We start from the raw sequence: 23740 nt of genomic DNA, 5'->3' as shown, positions 1-23740 counted from the left end.
CTACCAATTGAATGGCCTTACACATTTTACTTAATATCTGTATATCTCAGTTTCCCCACATATAAAATGTGTAAAGAAATCATGCCTTTAAAGGTCTCAAGAATCAAATAAAATGGCTTGTAATCAAATGTTTAAAGCAAATGTTTATTCTTTTAATTCACTCATTTGACAAATATTTCATTATCTATTAATGGAAGTCATCATTAATTATCATTAATTAGACTTTGGCTAACTTTTCTCTATAAAGTTTTTAAGTAAACAAATGTTTTTAAAAAACATTTCACTCAGAAGTATACCACTTACTATGGAGGAAAATTCACTTAAGGCTACCAGGGTTTTCTACATTTTAAGTTATAAAAAAACGTTTTTTGTTTTGTTTTTGTTTTTGTTTTTGTTTTTGTTTTTTTGGTACTAGGAATGAACCCAGGACCTCTCACATGCTAGGCAAATTCTCCACCTCTGAGTTGCACCTCAGTCCTGGAACACCTTTTAATAAAGAAAACACTAAATGTATAAAGCAACTTACTAGATACAACTATTACTTTGGATTTACTTTGATTTTTTTAGTCTAACTTATTTATATGTTGAGAAGTCTATTATGTAAAACTCAAGAAGGAATAAAAAGGAAAAGGGAAAAGATACCAAAAGCATCCTGACACGCCTCTGCCAAAGCCCACTGTCTGTACGGGAGGTGTATAAGGTGATCTCATAGATTATGGGAAATAGAGAAGTCTTTTGTTCTTGGAAAGGGAAGGCGAGGCAGTGGTTAAAATTTAAATTGCAAAATCTCTGACAAATGTAGGATACAGTGATCATAATAAAAATAAATGATCTATTTCAAGAAAAAGGAAACTGCTGCCTATCATCCAAATTTCAGTTACACCATAAGCCTGGATAATAGGACTGAATTGTCTTAGAGCTCCTCTATGACTCAGTTTGCTATGGGAAAATTTTGCTTCCTAAATGCTAGAGAATTCCCTACTTACGCAGAAAAATCTCAAAAAAGGTAAAAGTGACTTAGGGCAAAAGGATATATATGTTTTTGTTTCCAGATAATGTACAAAAGGTAGTATGATGTACCAAAATCAACACTTCTGTTCTCAATCTAATAGTTCAAGTAATTCTACCTATAACAAAGATTTGGTTTAAAAACAAAACAATAATTAATGATTATCAAGTGTTAGGGAGAAGAGAAATGAGGAGTTATTGTTTCATGGGTGGGCAGAAGTTCAGTTTGGAGAGAGGAGTTATTGTTTCATGGATAGAGAGGTTCAGTTTAGAGTAATAAGAAAGCTCTGGAGATAAGACTGCGGTGACAGGTGTGTGACATGGATGGATGTAACGTCCACAAATCCTACAGTTAAAAATGGCAAGATGGCAAATTTTATGTTTGGTTTGCCATATTAAAATCTTTTTAAAGACTGTTTGCATAAAAGAAGAAATAGCATAAAATAAGAATGTGTTCCTTGTTATAAATTCTTGTCTAAGTCAATAATAAAAATCCCTCAAAGCAACTGAGTTGTTAACACCTAATTAGAATGAGTCAGTAACATAATACCACCATTTTGTCACTGGCGAAAGTCATTAATTATTCCAGGAGAGTATATTTATTGAAATATGCATAATGTACATACTTAAGTCTACATAAACACATACATGTACATATAATCATGTGCATATAATACATGTATATATGCATATGTACACATGTACATATATACAGATACACACATACATACACACAAACATGCATTTATGACCAAGATAACAATCAATTTAGATAGCTGTATCTTTTTTTCCCCCCATCAAATAGTAAAAGAAACTATAGTGGGGGTGGTCAATACATAATGCAGAATTAGAAAATTTGTTATTGTAGAATAAATGAGACTTGGACACAACCTCCAGATGCAGAAACTATTACAAAAATGCCTTGAGAATGGAGTCTAAATTTCTGAATCCCCTGCCCCATTCTCCCCTATCCTCAGACAACAGTGTTGGTTTCTGTCTGCTTACCACCAATCCTAGCACAAGGGTGCGGACTCTTTCTCCAATCTCTGGTGAGATGTCATTGCCAAACTGCTGCAGGGTAGTGAGAAACCGTTTCAGCTTGCTGAGTTGCCTGGCACCACAGGCTGGGGGCAGTTGTTGATTAGCCAGAGAAGAAGAGGAAGAAGAGGAAGGCCCGTTGCTAAAGCCATTGGGCGGTGAGGGGGCGCCATTCAAGGCTGTAGGCGAATGACTTGTGCCATTAGTTACTGTCAAGGGCATAAAATCAGAAGGAAAAAATAAAATAAACTTACAGAGAACATGCACACAGAAATTGCTATCAAGTTTCTTCCCCCTGAAATCTAGTGGTCTTGCAATTACAAATATGTTTGTGACTTTTTCCAAAAGGATTGGACTTCACAAGATCACCAGACTCAGGCACTTTCTCACTAAATGGGTCTACTCCTCACACTGAGGGATGGCATTCTGCACAGAAGCTGATGATAAATGGAGTCTGCTGAAACACAGGGCCAGCTCTGCCTCCCATGTGCACATATGCCAACCACCTGAAATGCTTCAAACATAGAACAAACAGCTTTGCAAGTCAGCCTTTTGTCACAGTCTTACATCAATATAACAGGACTATTCCTTCCTAAACTGCTGCCCTAGAGAAAGTGTACATTTGGTGGAGACTAAATTTATCACTGAACATTTTTAATCATGTTTTGTACACACAACTGACAGCTGTGTTTATAGAAATAGACTTTCAAGTTTTAACCTTATACCACCCAATTAGAAGGCTATTTTCTCCCCCTCCTATTTCTTAACCACTTATTTAGGGAAAATGCAAATTTTACGTAACATGCCCAAATGGATATGGTATTTATCAAGAAATTGTTTCAAGAAATTGAAAGGAGACACCTCTATCCAACCAAGAGCATGACTTAGTAGTAATTCTGTAAATGTATTTCCAATAAAATTTATTTGACATCAAGATAATAATCCACAAACTAGGCTAGAAAAGACTTGCATATTTCTCACTAAAGAAAACAATGATTTTATTATATTAATTCAGTTAATTTAGCAAATTGATCTTTACCGAACCCATTTTTAAGTATAATAGTGATTAACCATCTCTAGTAACATTTTGAGGAAGTTTTAAGGAACCTGTTATTCTTAAAGTTTCATTTCAAGATAATAATGTGGTTCTCTTATCTCAAAATGAGAACCAAAGTAACATGTCAAGAAATGATAGCTCAGCAGTCAATCTCACAGGAGACATATGCCTATCACTGTGACTTTGGGTAACAACAAGCCAAATGTAAGATGACAGGGTAACAACTTGGCACGTCACAGTATTCTGTTCCTTACACATTTGGAAAGGTCTTTTAAATGGCAACACAACACTGCATAAACAGCTTAGGATGTGTATTTTGCTGACTCTTATAGTCCCATGGATCTATTTTTGCCTGTTATTTTTCATTCCTATGGATTTCATGGCACATGGTCTGTAAATAGCATTATCTGCAATAGATAACGTTTATTAGTTTCACAAATCCTCGATGACAGTTTTAACCAGAATTTTGAGATCACTGAAAACAAAGCTATCCACTCTCTCTGCTGGAATATACAGGAAAGAAAGGGAAGTTGCTCTTCTGTCAGTGTTATATCCTTTCCTGGATGGGACAGAAACACTACACTAAGAATATAGGACTCCAGCCAACTGGGAAGGGAACAAAGGTTTAACAAAAGTCTGACAGGTTCAAGACAAGGGTGATGCTACCAATTTCAGAAAGATTTCCACATGAGATTGTTGTGTACAGCAGTACGCTTTTTAACTTAAGGAAGCTATAGATTTTTAACATAATAATTATTTGAAATGGAGGAAAGTGGTCTTAGAAGATCAGAAGTAACCTAGAAACATGTTCTAAGTCAAAATAAAACTAAACAGCTACACATTAGACAAAATTAAAAGTTACAGGGCTAATAACTAGAGGTACAGAACAAACTCAGTCTTTTCATTTGTTAAAATCATAGCAGACTCCAACTCTGAAGAAATAATGCAAAGGAAAGCAAATATTGGCAGTCATGTTGACAACACTTAAGATATGATATTTTGGTTTGTGTTCAATACCTATTGACTAGCAACCTGATTTTTTTTTTTTTTTGCCTCATTTCTGCCTAACACATTGATGCTGAATCTTATTTTCCCTTTTTATTTGCAGAAAAAAAAAATTTAATTTAAACTTCAAAACCAAAACACAAAATCCAAAAAATGACTACTTACATGTTGTTGGTGTAAATGAGCTGGTTCTTGGAGCTCCTTGAGTGGTTGGGGGCGGTGGCATAGTTGGAGGAGTCAGCCTAGATTGTGTCTTCACATCCACAGGTGAGTCTGGCATTGTGGAGTGCTTCTCAGTACGATCTGGAGGGTGCCACCAGGAACAGGTTATTCTAGGCCTAAGCACCTCAGTTTTTCAAGTGGGATTTATCTTTTTAAAAAGCAAGTGAGCAGAAGAAATTCAACATCTTCTATCAATAAACTACGCTTATCTCGAAAGTTTAAATCAGGATTTTATCATCCAAACCCCACTTAAGAAGGGGTAGCACAGATGGCAAGACCTCATTTGTAACTAGGTTATATTATATCCTATTGTTATTTCTGGCTTGGGCAGATGCTACCTTAGTAGTGTTATATGCAACAGCACAACTTCACTCAAAGCTGAAGCCAACATTAGCAAGAAGAAGAAAATAGATGAGGAAGAAGGATGATAATGAACTCGTCATGACAGCCCAGAAATAACAAAATCCAAAGTCTGTTATGCAGGTGAGACAGGGGCAGGAGCTGGCTCTGTGATGAATTTCTCACAGACATATCTCTCCCTTCAATTTTATCTTCTCTGCTTTAAAAACCACCACTACATAAATGCTATATGTTTCACAATGAAATCAAGCTATTATTTACTTAAAATGTGTGAATCTTTGACCTGTCATTTTAAAAACATGAGACCAGAACTCCAGTTAATAATATCAGACAAGTCAGCATGTAAAAGCCCCAAACCTAGAACTAATAAAATCTAAAGACACGTCTAGGTTTTTTTTTTTTTTTTTTTTTTTTTTTTTTTAAGGTATGGGACAGATACAGAGAATATTTCTGATTACCCAACAATGAACATTTGTAATTCAGAACTATATTCACCTAAGTATACTTTTCCCTTGAAATTTTGAAGTTTTTCTCAATCCAATCTACTTAGTAAAGCAATAAATCTCCAGAAAAAATGAAGTGGGGTTTTTTGTTGTTGTTGTTTCTTTAGATCTACTTTCCTATAAATATTTGTGTATATACACACACCCAAAATATTTCAAGGTGCTTCCGCAGCTCACAAATATTTCATATTCAAAGTCTTAGAAAAGTAACATAACAAACTATTAAAGAAAAGGACTCTTACAATATACTCATAGTGAAAAATTCTCAAAATTACTTCAAAGTCAATTATTAAAAGAAAATGAAAAGTCCAAATTATTAACACAATTCCAAGTCTACCCTAAGCAACCCAGTGAGACCCTGTTTCTAAATAAAATATAAAAAAAGGACTTGAGATGTGTCTCAGTGGTTAACTACTCCTAGTACCAAAAAAAAAAAAAAAAAAAAAAAATTCAAGTCTAATTCATTGTTGTTCAAAACAATCTCCTTAGACTTGGTTTGCAATAAAATATTTTAAAAAATCAAAATAATGTTGATACCATAGTAGGGAAGATGTGATAAAAAGAATAAAAATAATCATTCTAGTAAGTGCATTTTGCATGATGATCATACAACAGTATCAGGGTCTCTGTTTCTTCATTTTTACTGCTAGCTGAACAATAAATGTCCTAGATTTGAAAGTGTCCTAAGTGAAACAATAGCGACACATCAGAGAGTTTTTCTACCTCTATCTTATTGTTCAACAACTTGTCTTCATATTGTTATTCCAGAGCATTTAGCAACTAGTATCAGTAAATCATTTATTCTAGAAAAATACAAAAGTTAGGCAGGCTTAAAAGTGCTTCTTCAATAAATTCATTGCACATTCTACTCACCTCAACCAACCTCAGCAACAAGGGAATAAATAGCTTTCGGCTTATGTTGCAGCTGAGGGAAGAGGTACAGCAGCAAATACAAGTCTCCCTAAATAAAGGCAAATATTTCTGTCATGCCAAGAAAGGAGGGAGTGAGGGAGGCTTGCCAGAGTCGGCTGGGAGATAACAGTGGGAACTGCTGGTCCATCTGGCTTTCATTCTGCTGACACTCACACGGAACTGTTAGCGAAGGCAGTCCAGATACACAGACTCGAAGCACGTGGTTGCACAGACAGAGAAAGGAAGAGCAGGAGGGGGAAGGGGAAGTGGGAGTAATGAAGAAACAAATAAGCAGTAGAAGGTAGGAGAAGAAAAGAAAGAGGGAGAAGAACAACAGGGAGACGGGAGTCTGCCAGGGAGAGATACCCTCATGGCTCCATGTGCCCCGGCCCTAGAGTGGAACCATGATGGGCACAGCTCCACCTTCTTGCCTTCATAGAGTTAAGGGCCAAACCTAAACTTTAAAACAGATCTGAAACCCATGCTTCTTTCTTTTCAAAACAGCCCACATTATTAAGAAAATAGGATGTAGACTATGAAGCTGTCAGTGGGTCTACTCTCTAAACTTAAGATCTGAATTTGTATTGAAGATAATCTTTTTATTTCTATCTTCATCTCGATTTTAGAAAGATTTTTGATATATTCATAATTTTTCCTGGAAATTGTTTTGAGTGCCAATCTCAAACCATATTGGTAACATGATTCCAGTCCAAAGTACCATCATCAGCATAGGTAGGTGATTTCTTTTTAATTTCTTAAATATCATCAACATTCTAAGAACGGTAATCATTGAACCAATGAATGGCAAAACACCACCACCCCAAAGAGGAACATACACAATCTAACCGGAATATATGCATATATATTTAGAAGTTTGACATTAGCCAAATTTCTGCAATGGTTGGCTTCACTCTGATCAAATGGAGTTCCAACCCAGAGGTCCTACAAACTGAGACAAAGTGGGACCATATGTAACTCATTCTGTGCTGTTCAGAGCAATCAATCCAGGATGGAGATAGATGGTGAAATAACGGGCCGGGCCTAATCCATACACACACAAAAACCCTCTGGAGCAGAGAGATTTAAGATAAATTCAGAAAATATGTTTTGAGTATTCTGAACTCTGCTGCATTTGTTTTGGATTATTTGAAAAAAAACTGAAATATATATTCTTGAAACTTTTATAGCAAACAGCACAAGAGCTATGATTTAACCACAGAAGCATTTCACTCCATTTCAAATTAGAGGACATGGTAAAACCAATATTAAGTTAGAGTATATCTTATGTAATTTTTTAAGTTCATGAAAATTATACTTTTTTGGAATGTAATTTCTATTTTTTAGTTGCTGGAGGGGAATGCTGACATTTATTGAAAGAATGACAAACTGACTTTTTAAAAAATGAAGAGGAGGTGGAGGAGGAGGAGAGAAAGCAGGAGGAAAGAGAAAGGGGAAAAAAAGATAAGATCTATTTGATCAGGCAGGGAAGGAAAGTGTAATCAGAAAGGGCTGACTTTCCTTCTACTATAATGATTCACACCACTTATAAATAAGGCTATCTTCTCTATGTGGTTTGATTTCTCTCACTTGGCAAATATCCAACACATATGTACCAAAGATGGCTGATGCATGGAAGAAAATGTGGCATATATAAATACATTATTGATACCATTTCAATATCCAATTCATTGTCAGGGCCTTCTAGAAGTGGTATGTTTGCCATTTCCTTTTTTTTTTAAAGTAAAAAAGAAAAGGTATGGCATAATCTGCCTTGGCACTTATTTTACTTTAAGTTAGTTTAAAGAGTTCCAGATGTGTTTTTAAAGTATGAAAAAATAGATATTCTACATTTTTCTTGTTAATATACAATTCCAGACATAGTGTAAAAGGAAAGTTCAGTTTTGGTAGGTGGCACATCTTTTCTGTCAGAGTTCATCATATCAGTTTTAAGTCCAATTATGAATTACGAAGAACTTCTCAGGCATTTAGTAATTAGTCCAGGGTTAGTCATACTTGAAGAAGTATTGGTCAGGGAGGCTAAAAGATATTCAAAATAAGTGGTGGAGAGGAAGGAATAGAAGTTCATTGGATTAGACAGAGGGGAATGAAGGGAAGGAAGAGGATCAGAATAGGGAAGACAGTGGAATGAATTGGACATAACCTTCCCATGTTCATATATGAATATATGACCAGTATAACTTCACATCATGTACAACCACAAAACTTGGATCCTAATCAGAATAAGGTATATTCCATGTATGTATGATAGGTCAAAATGCATTCTACTGTCATGTATATCTAAAAACTAAAAACTTCTACAGAAAAAAAAAGAATTATGCCAAAGTGGAACCCAAGTAATACTAAAAGATAATAGGAAAGAATGTAATTGGGCATAGAATTTTAACTTTACTGGACAAGGTGACAACTAGAGTTCTGACCATAGTCATTTAGTGACGCCAATGTCTGGGTGTGAGATGTTACAGGCCACCACCCATAGACTAGAGTGGTGGCAATGGCTGCTTCTGCCTTCCCTCCTACCTCCGTGTTTCCCTGATGAGCACTTCTGGGAATGCCTTTTCCTGCTCAGAACCCTTCCACAATGCCTGAGAAGGGGAGTCAAGTGCTGAGGTCCTAAGCACAATGGAATGATACAGTGGAGGGATATCTGGCCTAGTAGGACAATTTCCAAGTTAAGACAGACTTGACTTCAAAGGTTGACTCCTCAACCATGAGTAGTGAACTACCCCAAGTTGCTCACCCTGAATCTCAGTCCCTCACTTCACTCAGATGTGGTGAGAAATAAAATGAGAAAAATGTGTTCGAAACCCTAGCATGGTACTACTCATATCAGACACCAACAGGTATAGCTTCGTTCTCTGGATCCATCCCTGGCTATTCCCTCAAGTATACGCTCTATCAACATGGGGCATCTTCCCCAGCTTTTCTGACTTTTGCTTTCATGCTGTGGTTTCCTTCAGCCGAAGTGACCTGCCCCACTTTGCACATTCTTCACTGCCCATTATAGATCACACACATTCTCTTATAGCTTTCCTCAGCTGCCCTAGGCACCGACCACACCACACAACCCCTGCCTCTCTTCCGTCATTTATCACCATCTGTATAATGGAGATGTCTATATTATCCACTCCAACCAGTGAAAAAGGTAGTCAAGTTGATGGAAATATTTTTTTTAAAATTCTTCCTTGGGAGGATACTTAATAAATATGTATACACATGGTTCCTATAGGAAGGATGTTACATGTCTATCTCTTACAAATCCATTCCCTATGTGTCATTGCCAGTTCAAAGATAATCATCTTTGATTCTGCCCAACAGGGTGGTGCAGGCCTGTAATTCCAGCAGCTCGGGAGGCTGAGGCAGGGGGTTCATGAGTTCAAAGCCAGACTCAGCAACTTAGCAAGAAAATTAAAAATGGGCTGGGAATAAAATAAAATTAAATTAAATTAAATTAAAAATGGGCTGGGAATATGCCTCAGTGGTTAAGCACCCCTGGGTTCAATACTTGGTACCAAAAAAAAAAAACCACCTCAATTTCCTGACAAAAGAACACCATCAATGGCACAAAAATTATAAGACAGCATGGACTATATAGGAACAGATGCTCACTGACTGCTGATGGGGTTATATCCTGATAAACACATTGTTAAGTAGAAAATATCATAAATCATTGCATTTAATACACCTAACTACCAAACGTCATAGCCTAGCAACACAGTGCACCGTAGCACATCAGTTGTTTACTCTCGGGATCAGGTATCTGACTCAGAGCTGCAGCTTGCTGCTGCTGCCCAGCATGGTGACAGAGCATGTTACCGCATATCACTAGGCCAGAAAAACAAACTTCAGAATTTCAAGTACAATTTCTACTGAATGTATATCTCTTTCACACCACTGTGAAATTAAAAAAAAAAAAAAAAAAAAAAAAAAAAAATCCTAAGTCAAACCACACAATTCAGGGACCATCTTTAATACAGGCCTACTAGAGGCCTGAAATTCAGTCCAACTCTACAATCAACTTAGTGCAGTTTTCGGCAAGTGTAGAAGTGACCTCTTATGTCATGTCATGTGATATGTCTGAATGCTCCCCCAAGTTCACATATTGCTAATGAGATAGCATTAGGAGGTAGAGCTTCTAAGAAGTGCCTAAGTCATGAGGACCCTGCCCTCAGTGACAGGATTGGTTTATTACAAACAGGTTAAAGAGGTAGGCAAGGGAGGCTCCTTTTGTCTTCCATCTCTCCCATCTGCGAGGACTCAGAATTCCAGCAGTAAGGCAACAGCTTGGAAGTATGGACCAGGTGCTCGCCAGACACCAAACCTGTTGAGATGCCTTGATTCTGGTCTCCAGACTGTGAGAAATGGATTTCTGTTGTTTATAAATTACTCACTCTAGGGCTGGGGATGGGCCCCAGGGTTGAGTGCTTGAATAGCATGCACAAGGCCCTGGGTGCAATCACCAGAACCAGAAAATAAATAACTCACTTACTCTGAGGTATGAACAAACTAAGAAAATAGGTGTCACCCAGTACAAAATCCCATGGCTATAATCAGAAGGGTGAGACAGGAGAATAGCAATTTTAAGGCCAGACTTAGCAACTTAGAAAGGCCCTCATCAGCTTAGTGAGACTTTATCTCAAGCTAAGAAACAAAAAGGGCTGGGGATGTAGCTCAGGGGTAAAGCACCTTTGGTTTAAATCTCTAGTACCAAAAATAAATAAATAAATAAAAGGAAAAAAAGAAAAAGAAAATCTGTGCTTTATGAATATTGTTACTTCATAAACACAAATCTTATCTTTTCTCCAATCTAAAACCTTTAAGCCAGAAGAGGTGGTGCATGTCTGCATTCCCAGCAATTCAGGAGGCTAAGACAGGAGGATCACAAATTGAAGGTCGGCCTCAGCAACTTAGAGAGACACTGTCTCAAAACAAAACAAAAGTAATACAAAAAAGGTCTGGTATCTCAGTGGTAAAGTGCCCCCAGGTTCAATCCCCAGTATGTATACATAAATAAAACCTGTGTGAGGAGAGTTGTGGGTATGACTTAGTGGTAGAGCACCTGCCTAATATATATCTTTGGCCCAGGTTTGATCCCTGCCACTACAAAAAATAAATTTAAAAAATCTTTTTTAAGTGAAATCTTTGGGAAAGTCTGTAGTCCACAGGATAAAATTTAGCTTAGCTCATGTCCATTGTCTCTTCCCTACAGAGTGCCCTGATTTGTTTAGGAACTCACCCTTTCTCCATAATTCTTGGGAGAAAGTCCTCCTTATCTTACGCTATTCAGGTTATCAGTTCCTCTTATCAGCTGGGTGTGGTGGTGCACACCTGTAATCCCAATGGCTGAGGAAGATCCCACGTTCAAAACCAGACTCAGCAATTCAGTGAGGTGCTAAACAACTTAGCAAGGCCCTATCTCAAATAAATAAATAAATAAATGAAAAGGTCCAGGGATGTGGCTCAGTGTTAACCACTGGGTTTAATTCCTGGTACCAAAAGTAAATAAATAACTGCTTTCCTCTTACCTGTAGTGGGTATTGTGATCCACTTTTGGAGAATGAATCACAAAGGAAAGCCTATGGAAGAAGTTCTGGTAAAAACTTCCTCATTATATAAATGAAGACCCAAGAAGGAACCTGGTGTGGTGGCACATGCCTGTAATCCCAGCAATTTGGGGAGGATTGCAAGTTTAACACCAGTCTCAGCAACATAGCAAGATTCTGCCTCAAAAATAATAAATAAATAAATAAATAAATAAATAAATAAATAATAAAAAGGGCTGGGGTTATGTCAGTGGTGTGATAGAGGGCCTCTGGTTTCAAGTCCTAGTATTTCCCCTCCCTCCCCTGCCCTGCTGCAGCCAAAAAAATTCCTCCTCTAACCTCACTGAAATTTCAATTGCCACTTTGTTTTTAATTCACAAAAACATGTATCCATTATCTGGCAACTCTGTAGCATCTGACACTGTCCAACACTTCCTCCTCCTTGAACCATTGGCAGCCCCAGGAGCCCATGAGTCTACATTTCCCTCATTTTTCTCTTGCCTTCTTTGCTGCCCCTTCTAAATCTAAGGGCTCTCCATTCCCCACCTCTGTGATTATTACTGGTATTCTCCCTCAAAGTTCCTTCTTGGATCCTCTTTGAACCTTCATTCTATACTTATCCTTAGTTATTTACTTGTATCACCACAGTTATAAAGGGCTTGGACTTAGAAGACAAATGAGGATTTGAATATCAGTTCTGCCATCTCCTATGTAAAACTCACCATGTATTTTCACCCCATGTGTTGTGGGAACAAACTCAGATAATATAAATAACATGCTTAGCCAAATGCCTGACACAAGGTAGAGAGCCCTCTAGAAAGGGTGGTTCTATTCACACTGTGCCATTATGGATGATTTCCACTGCTCTGGCCTAATAGAAGTTCTAGACCCAAACATTCAGAGAACTGTGCATTTCTGCTGCCCAAATTCAAACCTCATCATCCAACATCTCTCTCCTGGCCTACCCAACAACCTGATGAATGGATTCTCTGCTCTGTACTACTTATTCATCTCTGATCCACCCTCCAAACAACATCCATCTACATATGTCAAAAATGTAAGCAAAGACCCTGTTCCTCTCCTCTGAGTAGTCTTCAAAGATCTTTTACAACCTTGCATAGAAAAGTCGACATTCTTTAATAGAGCACAGAAAGAGCTTTGTGAGTCATCTTGCTTCTACAACTGCTCCAGACTCAGCTTCATTTCTCCCATCTACTCCATTCCCATCTCCAAATGCCATCCTAAACTACTAAAGTTCTCCGAATTTCCCCAACACTAAGGCTTCCATACATACTGCATCTTTTTCCTAGAATACTCCTCAACCGACACTGCCTTCGTCTGTCCATCATTCCTTTAAAACTGCATTTGGGAGTCACTTTTACCAGAAACCCTTTGCTGACAACTCTTCCGTCCACAGCTGGTCCAGATTGCACCGTGTCTTCATACTACACTGTCTAGATCCCTCTAATCATACAGTATGTAGGCCATAATTCACTTCAGGACAATAGTGACTTATTTGTTATTTGTACTGAAGATTGAACCTAGGGCACTTAACCACTAAACCACAACCACAGTGGGGTTTTTTTGAGACAGAATCTCACTAAATTGCTTGAATTTTCAATCCTCCTGCCTCAGCCTCCCAAGTTGCTGAGATTACAGGTGCATGCCATTGTGCTCAGTTATTATTGTTTTTTAGATTCCCAACATGTAGCAAAGTCCTCAACACACAGAAGGTTCTCAAAAAATTTGGTATTTTAAATGAATGTTTATTACTATGAGATCATAAGGCATGACTACAGTCTCAACTTTGAGACTTGAGGACTTTCAGGAAACAGGAGAATTTAACTCAAAATCATCTATATACCTTTCTCCCCATCATCCAAAAGTAATCCTAAGAAGAAATTTTACATTCTAAAAACATTAAGCCATCAAAGATAAATCTAGACAAATGCTAGCAAATTACTTAATTCAGCAATTTTTAAACACTGTTCAGTAATCACAAAACATCCTCTAAGATGTTCAGTAAATAATAAATAGGGGTAGGTGGGGGGAGGCAATGTAAGACATATACATATGACTTGCAGTCTCCAAAAGCTTACTGACAATAATAGCCACATATATATCATTGAAATAAAGAGAAGAGGAAAAGAGTCTTTTTTGGGGGGGCGGGTGGATACCAGGGATTGAACTCATGAGCACTGAGCCACATTCCCAGTCATTTCAATCTATTATCTTGAGACAAAGTCTCACTGAGTTGCTTAGGGCCTTACTAAGTTGTTGAAGCTGGCTTTGAACTTGTGATCCTCCTGCCTCAGCCTCCTGAGCTGTTGGGATTACAGGTGTACACCACTGTGCCCAGTCTGAAAATAGCATTTTATGAACCAAAAATATACACTTCTTGCTACAGTCCACAAGTTTTTCTGTTGCCTTTCTATATATGATGGAATTACAGATTTTTTCCTTACTGTTTTTCTCTGTTCTACAATGAACATATTATTCTTATAACCCAAACCAAAAACACCTAAAAAACAAGCAAAAACCCTATTGGGATAAGTCAGCCGTGCATGTTTTATCTCATTTTAAACCTTACAGTGAAAAGTTACCATAAATCTTCCCACTGCATAAAAAAGGACCTGAGGCCCAAAGACCTTGAATAATTTGCCAAAGGTTATAAGTCAAAACTTGCTCTAGCTCTTCTCAAGGTACATTATTATCTTAAGCTGATGTTATTTCATCTGTGATCTGGAAAACTGGAAAACACAACACTTTCAGCCCATGTTAAATCTAGGGCTAGCAGATGTACTGGAACTATACTTTCCAATATGATAGCCCATACTGGAATAACATGCATTTGCTATTTAAGTTAACACCTAAAATTTACTTCCTCAGTCACACTAGCCACACCAAGTGCTCAAAACAGTTATGGCCACACATGGCCAATGGCTAGCATCTTATAAGATCATTGGCTCTAGGTAATCAGTTTGAGAACATTTCTGTTATCACATAAGGACAAAAACTCCAAAAGTAATGGTACTGAAATGGTACCCCAGAAATACTGTCTGTGTGGCAAAAGTGTGCGGAGGTGACAAAGCAGCTCACAGGGGTATAGCTGGGGGAGAGGCACCACCTTTGGCCTCAAACTACCTTCCACTGCCATTCATATCTTTCACTTGATTTGTATACTGAGTGTCTGTAGGCAATTCCATTTGATTGTGAGATATGATAAAAACAATAGTTTGAAACCTGAAGACTCCTCTAAGCAAGTTTAAATTCAGAGCAAGCATGCACATAAGACATTTTGAGTACAGGTTACTAATAAACACCAGGATAACAACACTAACGAGAACAAGGCTAAGGTCAGTTCTACCAATGGGGCAGTTAGAAACTGACCCAGAGTCAGAGATGATAGCCTAAAGCATTTTACTGTGCATTTAAGGAACATGAATTTTGGTTAAAAAGGAAACCAGGTAGCTGCCTTGATGGTGCACATCAAGGGGAAAGGAAAGGGAAAGGGAAGGGAGAGGAATGGAAAGGAAAAGAAAAAGGAAACAGACAAACAAACCTGGTAAAGACCAAGGTAAATCTATACCAACTTATCACTACCATTTATGGAAAAAACAAATAGAAAACACTTTGGGTCTTCTCTATTAGGAATAATAAGAGTTCCTCTTCCCTTACTCTCTAGCAATAATCTAGCTATACATGACATATCTATTTTCACAAATGTCTCCCCAACCAGAAGGTCAGATCAAAGAACACAGACTTTTGTCTGATTCGTTATTCCAACTTCCTCAGCTTTTAAAAGAGTGCATGAGATCTTAGATTTAAAAGGGTATATGAGATAAAGACTATTGCATAAATGAATGAATGAATGAATGAATGAATGAATGAATGAAGAAAGCAAAGTTAGTTTTTATCAAAATAGCCAGAGGCTTATAAGTAATCCATGGTTCCCAAGGGTGGGACAGAGGATGTGTAAGGCAGATAGGAGTGAAGTACACATCCTTTCAAATGAAGACTGAAATCCAGAGAAACAAAAGCAAGAAATAATCTAAACCAATTTGTTTATTTTTAGAAAGAGATGACCTGCAGGCCACCAAGAAAAGGGAAAGCATTGTAAACATTAACAAAAACTGAAGTGATGGTTCTGGCAGAAGCATCAGTAAGTTTGAGAGGGAAAGAACTACTGGTCATGGGGATACTGTTGGACTCCAAGCATTACTCATATGTGCAAGTCCCTTAGAAATGTCATCCCTCCATGGCTATTATCACCTTCACTCCAGTGACTCCTGCTCTTTATTCTAATAACCAGAAGGAATGGCTACCAAGCTACCAAGAAGATATCAAGAAGTCTCAGGCCTAGCTATCTCACTTCAGCTAATCTGCTTTGTACTCCAGTTCTGTTTAAGAGCTTAGGAAAAAGGGAGTCTCCAGTTTAACCAAAAAAATTTAAAATCCCTGGCATAGGGAATCTGCAAATGTCCACTGAGTGGTTAAGATAAAAATACTTGTTAAGAAAAAAGGAAAATTCCCACATAACAGAAAAGCAGCACCTGCTGTGTAAGAAGTGAAAAAAGACACAGGCATCAGTGGGGTCTAGAAAAAGAACATCATCATCTAAGCAACATTCAGTTGTCAAATTGTGGATCATTCCAGAGGTGAAAAATATCATTAAATAGGCATCCATGATTTTTTCAATCTTAAAGGTATTGATAACTTTTGCTCTAGTGACATCTTTATCAAAGTTCTGGAAGGCTCAGGAGCTTCTGCAGGAATATGGGAGCACAGACCTCCAGTATAGTCAGTAACAGTCATCCAGAGAGCAGTTAGTAAGTCAAGGCAGAAAAGCACAAAGATGCACAGGGCATGTGCCTCTGGTTAAATCACAGACAAACAAAAAGCAGGATCTTAAATAATTATTCTTTTTTTTTTTTTTTTCTTTTTTTGGTACCAGGGATTGAACCTAGGGGCATTCAACCACTGAGCCACATCTCCAGCCCTTTTTACTTTTATTTTGGGACAGGGTCTTACTAAATTGCAAAGGCTGAACTCAAACTTGCAAATTCTCCTTCCTCGGCTTTCAAGTCTCTGGAGTTATAGGCGTACACTACCATAGCAGGCTTAAATGAATCTCTCTCTTAAATCTAACTGAATGTACTCTATGAGAAAAAAAAAAAAAAAAAGTACTGTTCATTTATACTTCACATTACAGGCGATGGGACAGGAACCAAGTTTTCAGGCAGCCAAATGACATGCACATTTCTGTATTATGGGTACATCTGGAGCAAAGAAATAGGATTAAGACAGGCAGAAATACTGGATACCAAAAGTCTGGAGAAAAAAGTGATACAGACATCTAGCATGATAATGGCTGCAAGAGGGAGAAAGGGGAGAAACTGAGATACTCTACAAGTCTCTGCCAAATCCTCAGAGATTGGCAACAAAAATGGTATGCAGAGGAATCTGGAGGAGCGTGATGATTTCAAAAGACCAAAACCAAAATGCAGCTGAAGAACACAGGAAAAGGATCAGCTCAACTAAATGATACTCTTCTCCTCACTTGTGGAACATTCCATCATGTTCCTCTCTCACACCTGCCACCATCAAATTATCCTGCCTCTTCACTGTGTTTCTCCAGTCCACATCCCCACCTTTGCTCAAGCAGCCACTATCTTCCACTTGAACTTTTTCAGAAGCTACTATCTTCATAATGCTACCACCAAGCTGCAATCTATTTATCATATGACACATGGAATGATCTTCTCAAACAAATATATTCACCCATTTTTTAAAAAGCATTCATTTCACTGCATGTGGGAATGCATGCCTGTAAGCCCAGCAACTTGGAAGGCTGGGACAGGAGTATCACAAGTTCAAGGCCAGCCTGAACAACTACCAAGTCAGACCCTTGGCAACTCAGTGAGACGCTGTCTCAAAAAATAAAAAAATAAAAATAAAAATAAACGACCTGAGATGTAGCTTAGTGGTAAAACACCTATGTGGATCAATTCCAGAACCAAAAATAAAATAAAATAAAAGGCATTTATTTAAAAATATTAAGTCATCTATAAATCTTGATTCTAGCTCAGATAACGAACAAAAATGAAAACTAAATCACTATCCTCAAGAACTACACATTCTAAGGATAGGATCAAGTGACTCCCCAGTTTAAAATGTTCCAATGATTCACCATCACTGAGGATAAAACCCAAAACCATTCAAATGACCTACAACCCAGATAGATTTAACCTCTCCTTATTTCTCAAGTCCTATCTCACACTTCATTGGTTTAATCAGTTGCAAACTTCATCTGACCTCAGGGCCTTTGGCTTGACCCAGAAAACTCATCTCAGCTCAGATTCAAGGAAGGTAAGTTATTTCTTTAGTGGCAGAAATAACGAAATAAAAGCTTTTGATGATAATGCAATAATCTCACAAAAATATTTATACCTCACTCCCACTACAATGGGGCTTCCATCCATACCATTCCACCTATACAACCCCAGCAAAATACAAACTCTTCTGTAGTTAATCTACCAGGTATTTTTCAGTCTCCAGCATACTTGACCTCTCAGCATGCCATGACCTGTTTAGTCATTTCTTATTCCTAGGGTCCAGTGGCATCATTCTTCTGGTCACCTGCAAAAGGTTCGATGAACTGTCACAGATCCAGCCCGTCCTCACCTCCTCATCTTCAGAACTGGCTTCATCCCTTGAGTTCCTAAACATAGACCTTCACATCTCATGTGACAAATTCTTCCAGGGAAGAACAGTCTCCTGAGTGACAGTTCATTACCTGATTAACAACTCTATCTGGATATTCCATGGGCAGTTATATTTAGAATCAAACCCACCACCTTCCTTTGAAAATCCATTCCTCCTCTTGTATTTTAATCCCTGGGCAGAATGTCATTTCCCAACAAGCTGACCAAGCCCTAAAACACCACAATCATTCTGAGACTTCTCCTTTTCCAACATCTTCCTTCCTAGTCCAACCCATCCCTCTATCCCATCAATTCTACTTCTAAATGCCTTTAAGACTTGCCCTCAGTTTACCTTTGCCCTGAACTTCAGAGCCTCTGAACTATTTTCTTTACCTCCAGGTCTCCCCTGCCCAAAGCCCTTCCCGAGTCACTTCCAGAAGCAAGACTTTTAAAACCTGAGTCTGACAAAAATCTACTATAATCACTGCGTAAGTATAAAAGTTGGTGAGGATAATGGGTTTGTACCTTTTCAACTCTGTATCGCCAGTGGCTAAACATAGGATCCCACATACAGCCTTAGTTTTTTGTACTAAACCATCTAAAATCTTTTAGATTGTCTAGATGTTCATTCTCCCCATATTCTGTGAATACTGTTTCTCAAAATTAACAAAAGACCTAACAAAATACCAACAGAATTTTTTCTGAAATTTTATAGATGTTTTAGAAGTTAATTTGAAATAAAAACAGATAAACTGAAAATGAAGTATAACAAGTTTAACCTGACATTCAGAAATTCTGGATAAAACTATAAATAAGCAGGGTGTGGTAGTGTATGCCTGTAATCCCAGCGACTGGGGAGGCTGAGGCAGGAGGATTACAAGTTCAAAGCCAGTCTCAGCAACTTAGGGAGACCCTGTTTCAAAATTAAAAATTAAAAAAAAAAAAAGAAATGAGGATATGGCTCAGTGGCTAAGTGCTCCAGGGTTCAATCCCTGGCAAATAAATAAATAAATAAAACTATTTAAAATAAGCAGAAAAATATGAATCTCAGAAATGGATATATATTTATCTAAAAATTCAGTGTATGATCAAGATGACTTCTCATTAGTGAGAATAAAGGTAAAGCAATTCATTAAACTTTCCTAGGAACTATTAGGCAACAATTTAAAAAAAAGAAAAAAGGTAAGCATCTGTCTTCTGTCCAATAGTCTTCCCTTATCTGAGGTCTCACATTTCCACAACTTTATCATTCACAGTAAACATTAAATGGAAAATTCCAGAAATAAACCCTTCATAAGCTTTAAACTGCAAGGCATTCTACATAACATGATGAAATCTATTCTCCTATTTCACTACATTCCGCCCCATCCCGGACATGAATCATTTCTTTGTCCAGCATGTATACGCCCCCCACCTGTCAGTCACTTCATAGCTGTCCTTGATATCAGATGATGGTCTGTTGCAGTATCACAGTGATTGAGTTCAAGCTACCCTTACTGAATAGCCTCATGCTATGGCACAACCCTAGTCATTCACCATACCTCACCTCATCATATATCAGCATTGGAAGAGTCAAGAGGGATTTGTTTTTGTTTTTGTTTTTGTTTCCTCTGTACTAGAGATTGAACCCAGGGGTGCTCTACCACTCAGCTACATCCCCAGCCCTTTTTATTTGGAGACAGGTTGGCATAGAACTTGTGATCCGCTTGCCTCAGCCTCCCAAGTAGCTAGAATTATAAGCATTCACCACCAGACGCGGCTACGTCAGATATTTTAAAGAGGGAGAGAACACAGTCATATAATTTTGATTACAATATAATGTTACAATCATTATTACCAGTAATTTTTGCTAATATTTAACTGTACCTAAATTATAAATTAGACTGATCGGGTATGGTGGCACATGCCTATAATCCCAGTGACTTGGGAGGCTGAGGCAAGAAGAATCCCAAATTCAAAGCCAGTCTCAGCAATTTAGCAAGGCCCTAAAACAATTTAGTGAGACCCTATTTCGAATTAAAAATAAAAAGGGCTGATAATGTGGCTCAGTGGTTAAATGTCCCTGGATTCAATCTCCAGGACAAAAATACATACATACATACATACATACATAAAATTTATCATAGGTATGTATATAAAGAAAAAAACAGAATTTATAGGATTTGGCATTATCCACAATTTCAGACATCCACTGGGGGTCTTGGAACACAGAACTCTGAGGATAAGTCAGGACTGCTATATTCAAATTCATGCTTTTCCATAGGAATAACATTTAATATAAAAAAATTTAAATATTAAATAGGTAAGTACAGATTTATATAATTTTAGGACTAGGACAGTTTAACCATGATTTTTTAAAAAAATAAGGCAGAACTAGTAATATTACTTACTAATAAACTGAATAGAGCAAAATGTACCATAAATAAAGTAATAAACCAAGAAAAAGTTACTTGGGATGAGATAATAATGAACTGACAGTCTTGTTAAATAAGAAATGCAGAAGGGAAATATAAATGACCTATAATCTAATGGAGGATAAAGTTTAAAATACTGGTATTTTTTGTTTACTCAAACAAAATCATCTTTTACATGTAAGAAAATGACTTTTTTTTTTTTTTTTTTTTTTTTACTAGTTAAGGTAAAAATGATACTTTAGCACACTTTTATAAAATGCTTATTTTCTTACAGGACAATTGGGCTAATAGGCATAAACTGTCCCTAAACTATAAGTATCTAATATATCAATTCCACTCTTTGGAAATTATTTTAAATAAATAATATCAAGCGTACAAAGATGTTTATAATAAGGAGTTTAGAAAAAACAATGGCCATTTGACAACTGGAATTCAAATACAACCATATGGTAAAATATAATGACTTGTACATTTACATGGAGAGATCCTTAAAACACACTAAGTGAAGGAAAAAAAGTTACAAATCTACATACTTTACAAGATCTTGTTTTTTAAAAGCCTATTGTCAGACAGACGGATGTGTATGTAATTAAAAGTCTGAAAGCATGTGTATAAGATGAATCTATATCAGGATACTAAGAATGATTCTCTCTCTGTCAGTGGTTCACACTGGGCTAGAGCTTTCAAATAAACTGTCAAACAACTATTTTGTGAAAAACTTTTTTCTAGTAGGGCACGATGTTCCACACCTATAAACCCAAGGACTCAGGAGGCTGAGGCCGAAAGATCACAGGCTCAAGGAAGGTCTCTGCAATTTAGCAATACCCTCTCTCAAAAAAAAAAAGTGTTGGGGATGTAGGACAGTGCAGCCCTGGGTTCAATCCCCAGTAATAAAAATCATTTTTTGCTATTTTTTTTTGCTCTGTTTGAAAACTATTATGAACCAATTCTGAACCTCCTGAATAACATCTCTGAATCTAGGATAAATAGCATAAAACCATGGAATTGCTGGACACAGTGGCACACTTCGGTAATCCTAACTTGGGAGGTTAAGGCAGGAGTATTGCAAATTCAAAGCCAGTCCAGGCAACTTACAGACATCCTGTCTTAAAAAAAAAAAAAAAAAAAAAGAACAGGGGCCAGATCACAGAGTACCCCTGGTTCAATCCCCTGTACTTACTTATTTACTAAATAAATAAATAAAGCCATGGAACCAAGGCACTCTATCACACTGGTAGCAGATTTTTTTTCTTGGTTACTGATGAGTAAAATAATTGAGTGCCTTAAAGTCAATTCAGGTAAAAAAGCATATCTAGATTTCTAGGAACAAAATGATTTGTAAAAAATATTAAGGAAAGAATACACTTTTATTTGGAACTCCACCAAGGCTGGTCAGCTTCGGATTGAAGGAGTGAAAAATGGAATTCAAGACTACTGGAAAAGGAAGGGGAGGGTTCCAAGAGGTGAGGTTATCTGTAGAGGTTTCATGTAATTATCACATGAAAGTGCTGAATGCATAATAACAGAAAAAAAGTGCCTTACTGTGCCCAGAATTAGTGCTTATCGAATAAAGATCCAGAGGTGGTAGTGGCAGATGGGGGGGGGGGGGGTGTCACAAGGTAGGCCACCATAAGAATAAAACTCTCGAATAGAAGGATGCAGTGGCACACACCTGTAACCCCAGCAGCTCCAGAGGCTGAAGCAAGAAGATTACTATTTCAAAGCCAGTCTTAGCAACTTAGAAAGGTCCTGAGCAACTTAGGAAGACCCTGTCTTCCAAAAAATAAAGGCTAGGGATTTGGATCAGTGGTTAGGCACCCTTGTAACCAATAAGTAAATAAATAAGTACTTGTAAACAAATAAATGATTAAATTTTTTGGGGGGGGTGCTGGGGAAATCTCCCCAACCCCTGGTTAAATTCTTTATAAAGCATTCAAGGATGGCACACAATGAAACAATACCCTCTCCATAAGGCAGCTTCACTAAAAGTTGGGTCCTCAAGGAGGGTTCCCAAAGACAAGTTTGGACAGCCTATAAATTACAGTGGCAAACTCTTCACATGTAATCATATTTACACACTAATGGAGAACTATATTTACATGGAAATTTCTCCATGGTTTAATACATTCAATACATAGGGAGATCAGGTTCATAAACCTTATGCAGCTGTTTCAATTTTACATTTACATTCATTCTTTTCATTCTTTTTTTTTTTCCCTTGTGCTGGGAATTGAAAGCAGGGACTTGAACATGCAAGGCAAGTGCTCTACTCCTAAGCTACACCTCAAGCTCCATGTTCATTATTTCTTAACACAGTCTCTGCTTCAGCTCATATTTTGCATAATATGATTTTTCATGGAGGTCTATGAGCTTATTTTAATTAATAAAGTAATTTGGAGAAAGTGCCCTAATAATTAATTGCTAATAAATACTCCCTAAGGACAGAAGCCCAAGTTCCATTTACCAAAGGAATGTCTGCATATGGGTACTCAAGTGCATCTAAGTCTGTTTTTACCTCCCTTATCTTAAGACAAATTAAACCCAAGCATGCCTTTTAATGTCAGGAAGACCACTGGGGAACCTTAGAACCACAAAATTCTGACTAGCTATAATCTGAATAATACATTTTTACAATTCACATATCTTCTTAAGTTCCAGGTATGTTTCTCAAGTGAATGCACAAATAAATTTCACATGAAGTCCTTAATATAGTCTCATCTGTATTAATACTTTAAACGTACGTATATATGATATTAAATTGACAGTCTAAATTCCCATCCATTCACTGGGAATCATTTATATTTCATATAGCACTGGAGATGTCTTCTCTGAGCTGATGAAGAATTATAATGGGAGAAAATCAAACCTAGCATTGATGGACAACTGCAAAGAGCATTCCATGTAAAAATGAAAAATGTTGCTTGCTAGAGAACTATAAGGTCATTTTCAAGAAAAC

General features: G+C 37.3%; 1 protein-coding gene across 1 annotated transcript in view; it reads right to left on the bottom strand.

Moving 5' to 3' along the window:
- Runx1t1 (RUNX1 partner transcriptional co-repressor 1) overlaps nt 1-23740 on the bottom strand; it is a 130276-nt gene that overhangs the window by 50522 nt on the left and 56014 nt on the right. Inside the window, 2 exon segments of the mRNA XM_047566914.1 lie at nt 2014-2255; nt 4274-4411. Of these exon segments, the coding sequence (XP_047422870.1) occupies nt 2014-2255; nt 4274-4411 (380 nt within the window).

The sequence above is a fragment of the Sciurus carolinensis genome, chromosome 1 (assembly GCF_902686445.1).
Source record: "Sciurus carolinensis chromosome 1, mSciCar1.2, whole genome shotgun sequence".
NCBI lineage: Eukaryota > Metazoa > Chordata > Mammalia > Rodentia > Sciuridae > Sciurus > Sciurus carolinensis.
This window is presented reverse-complemented; position numbering and strand designations above follow the sequence as displayed.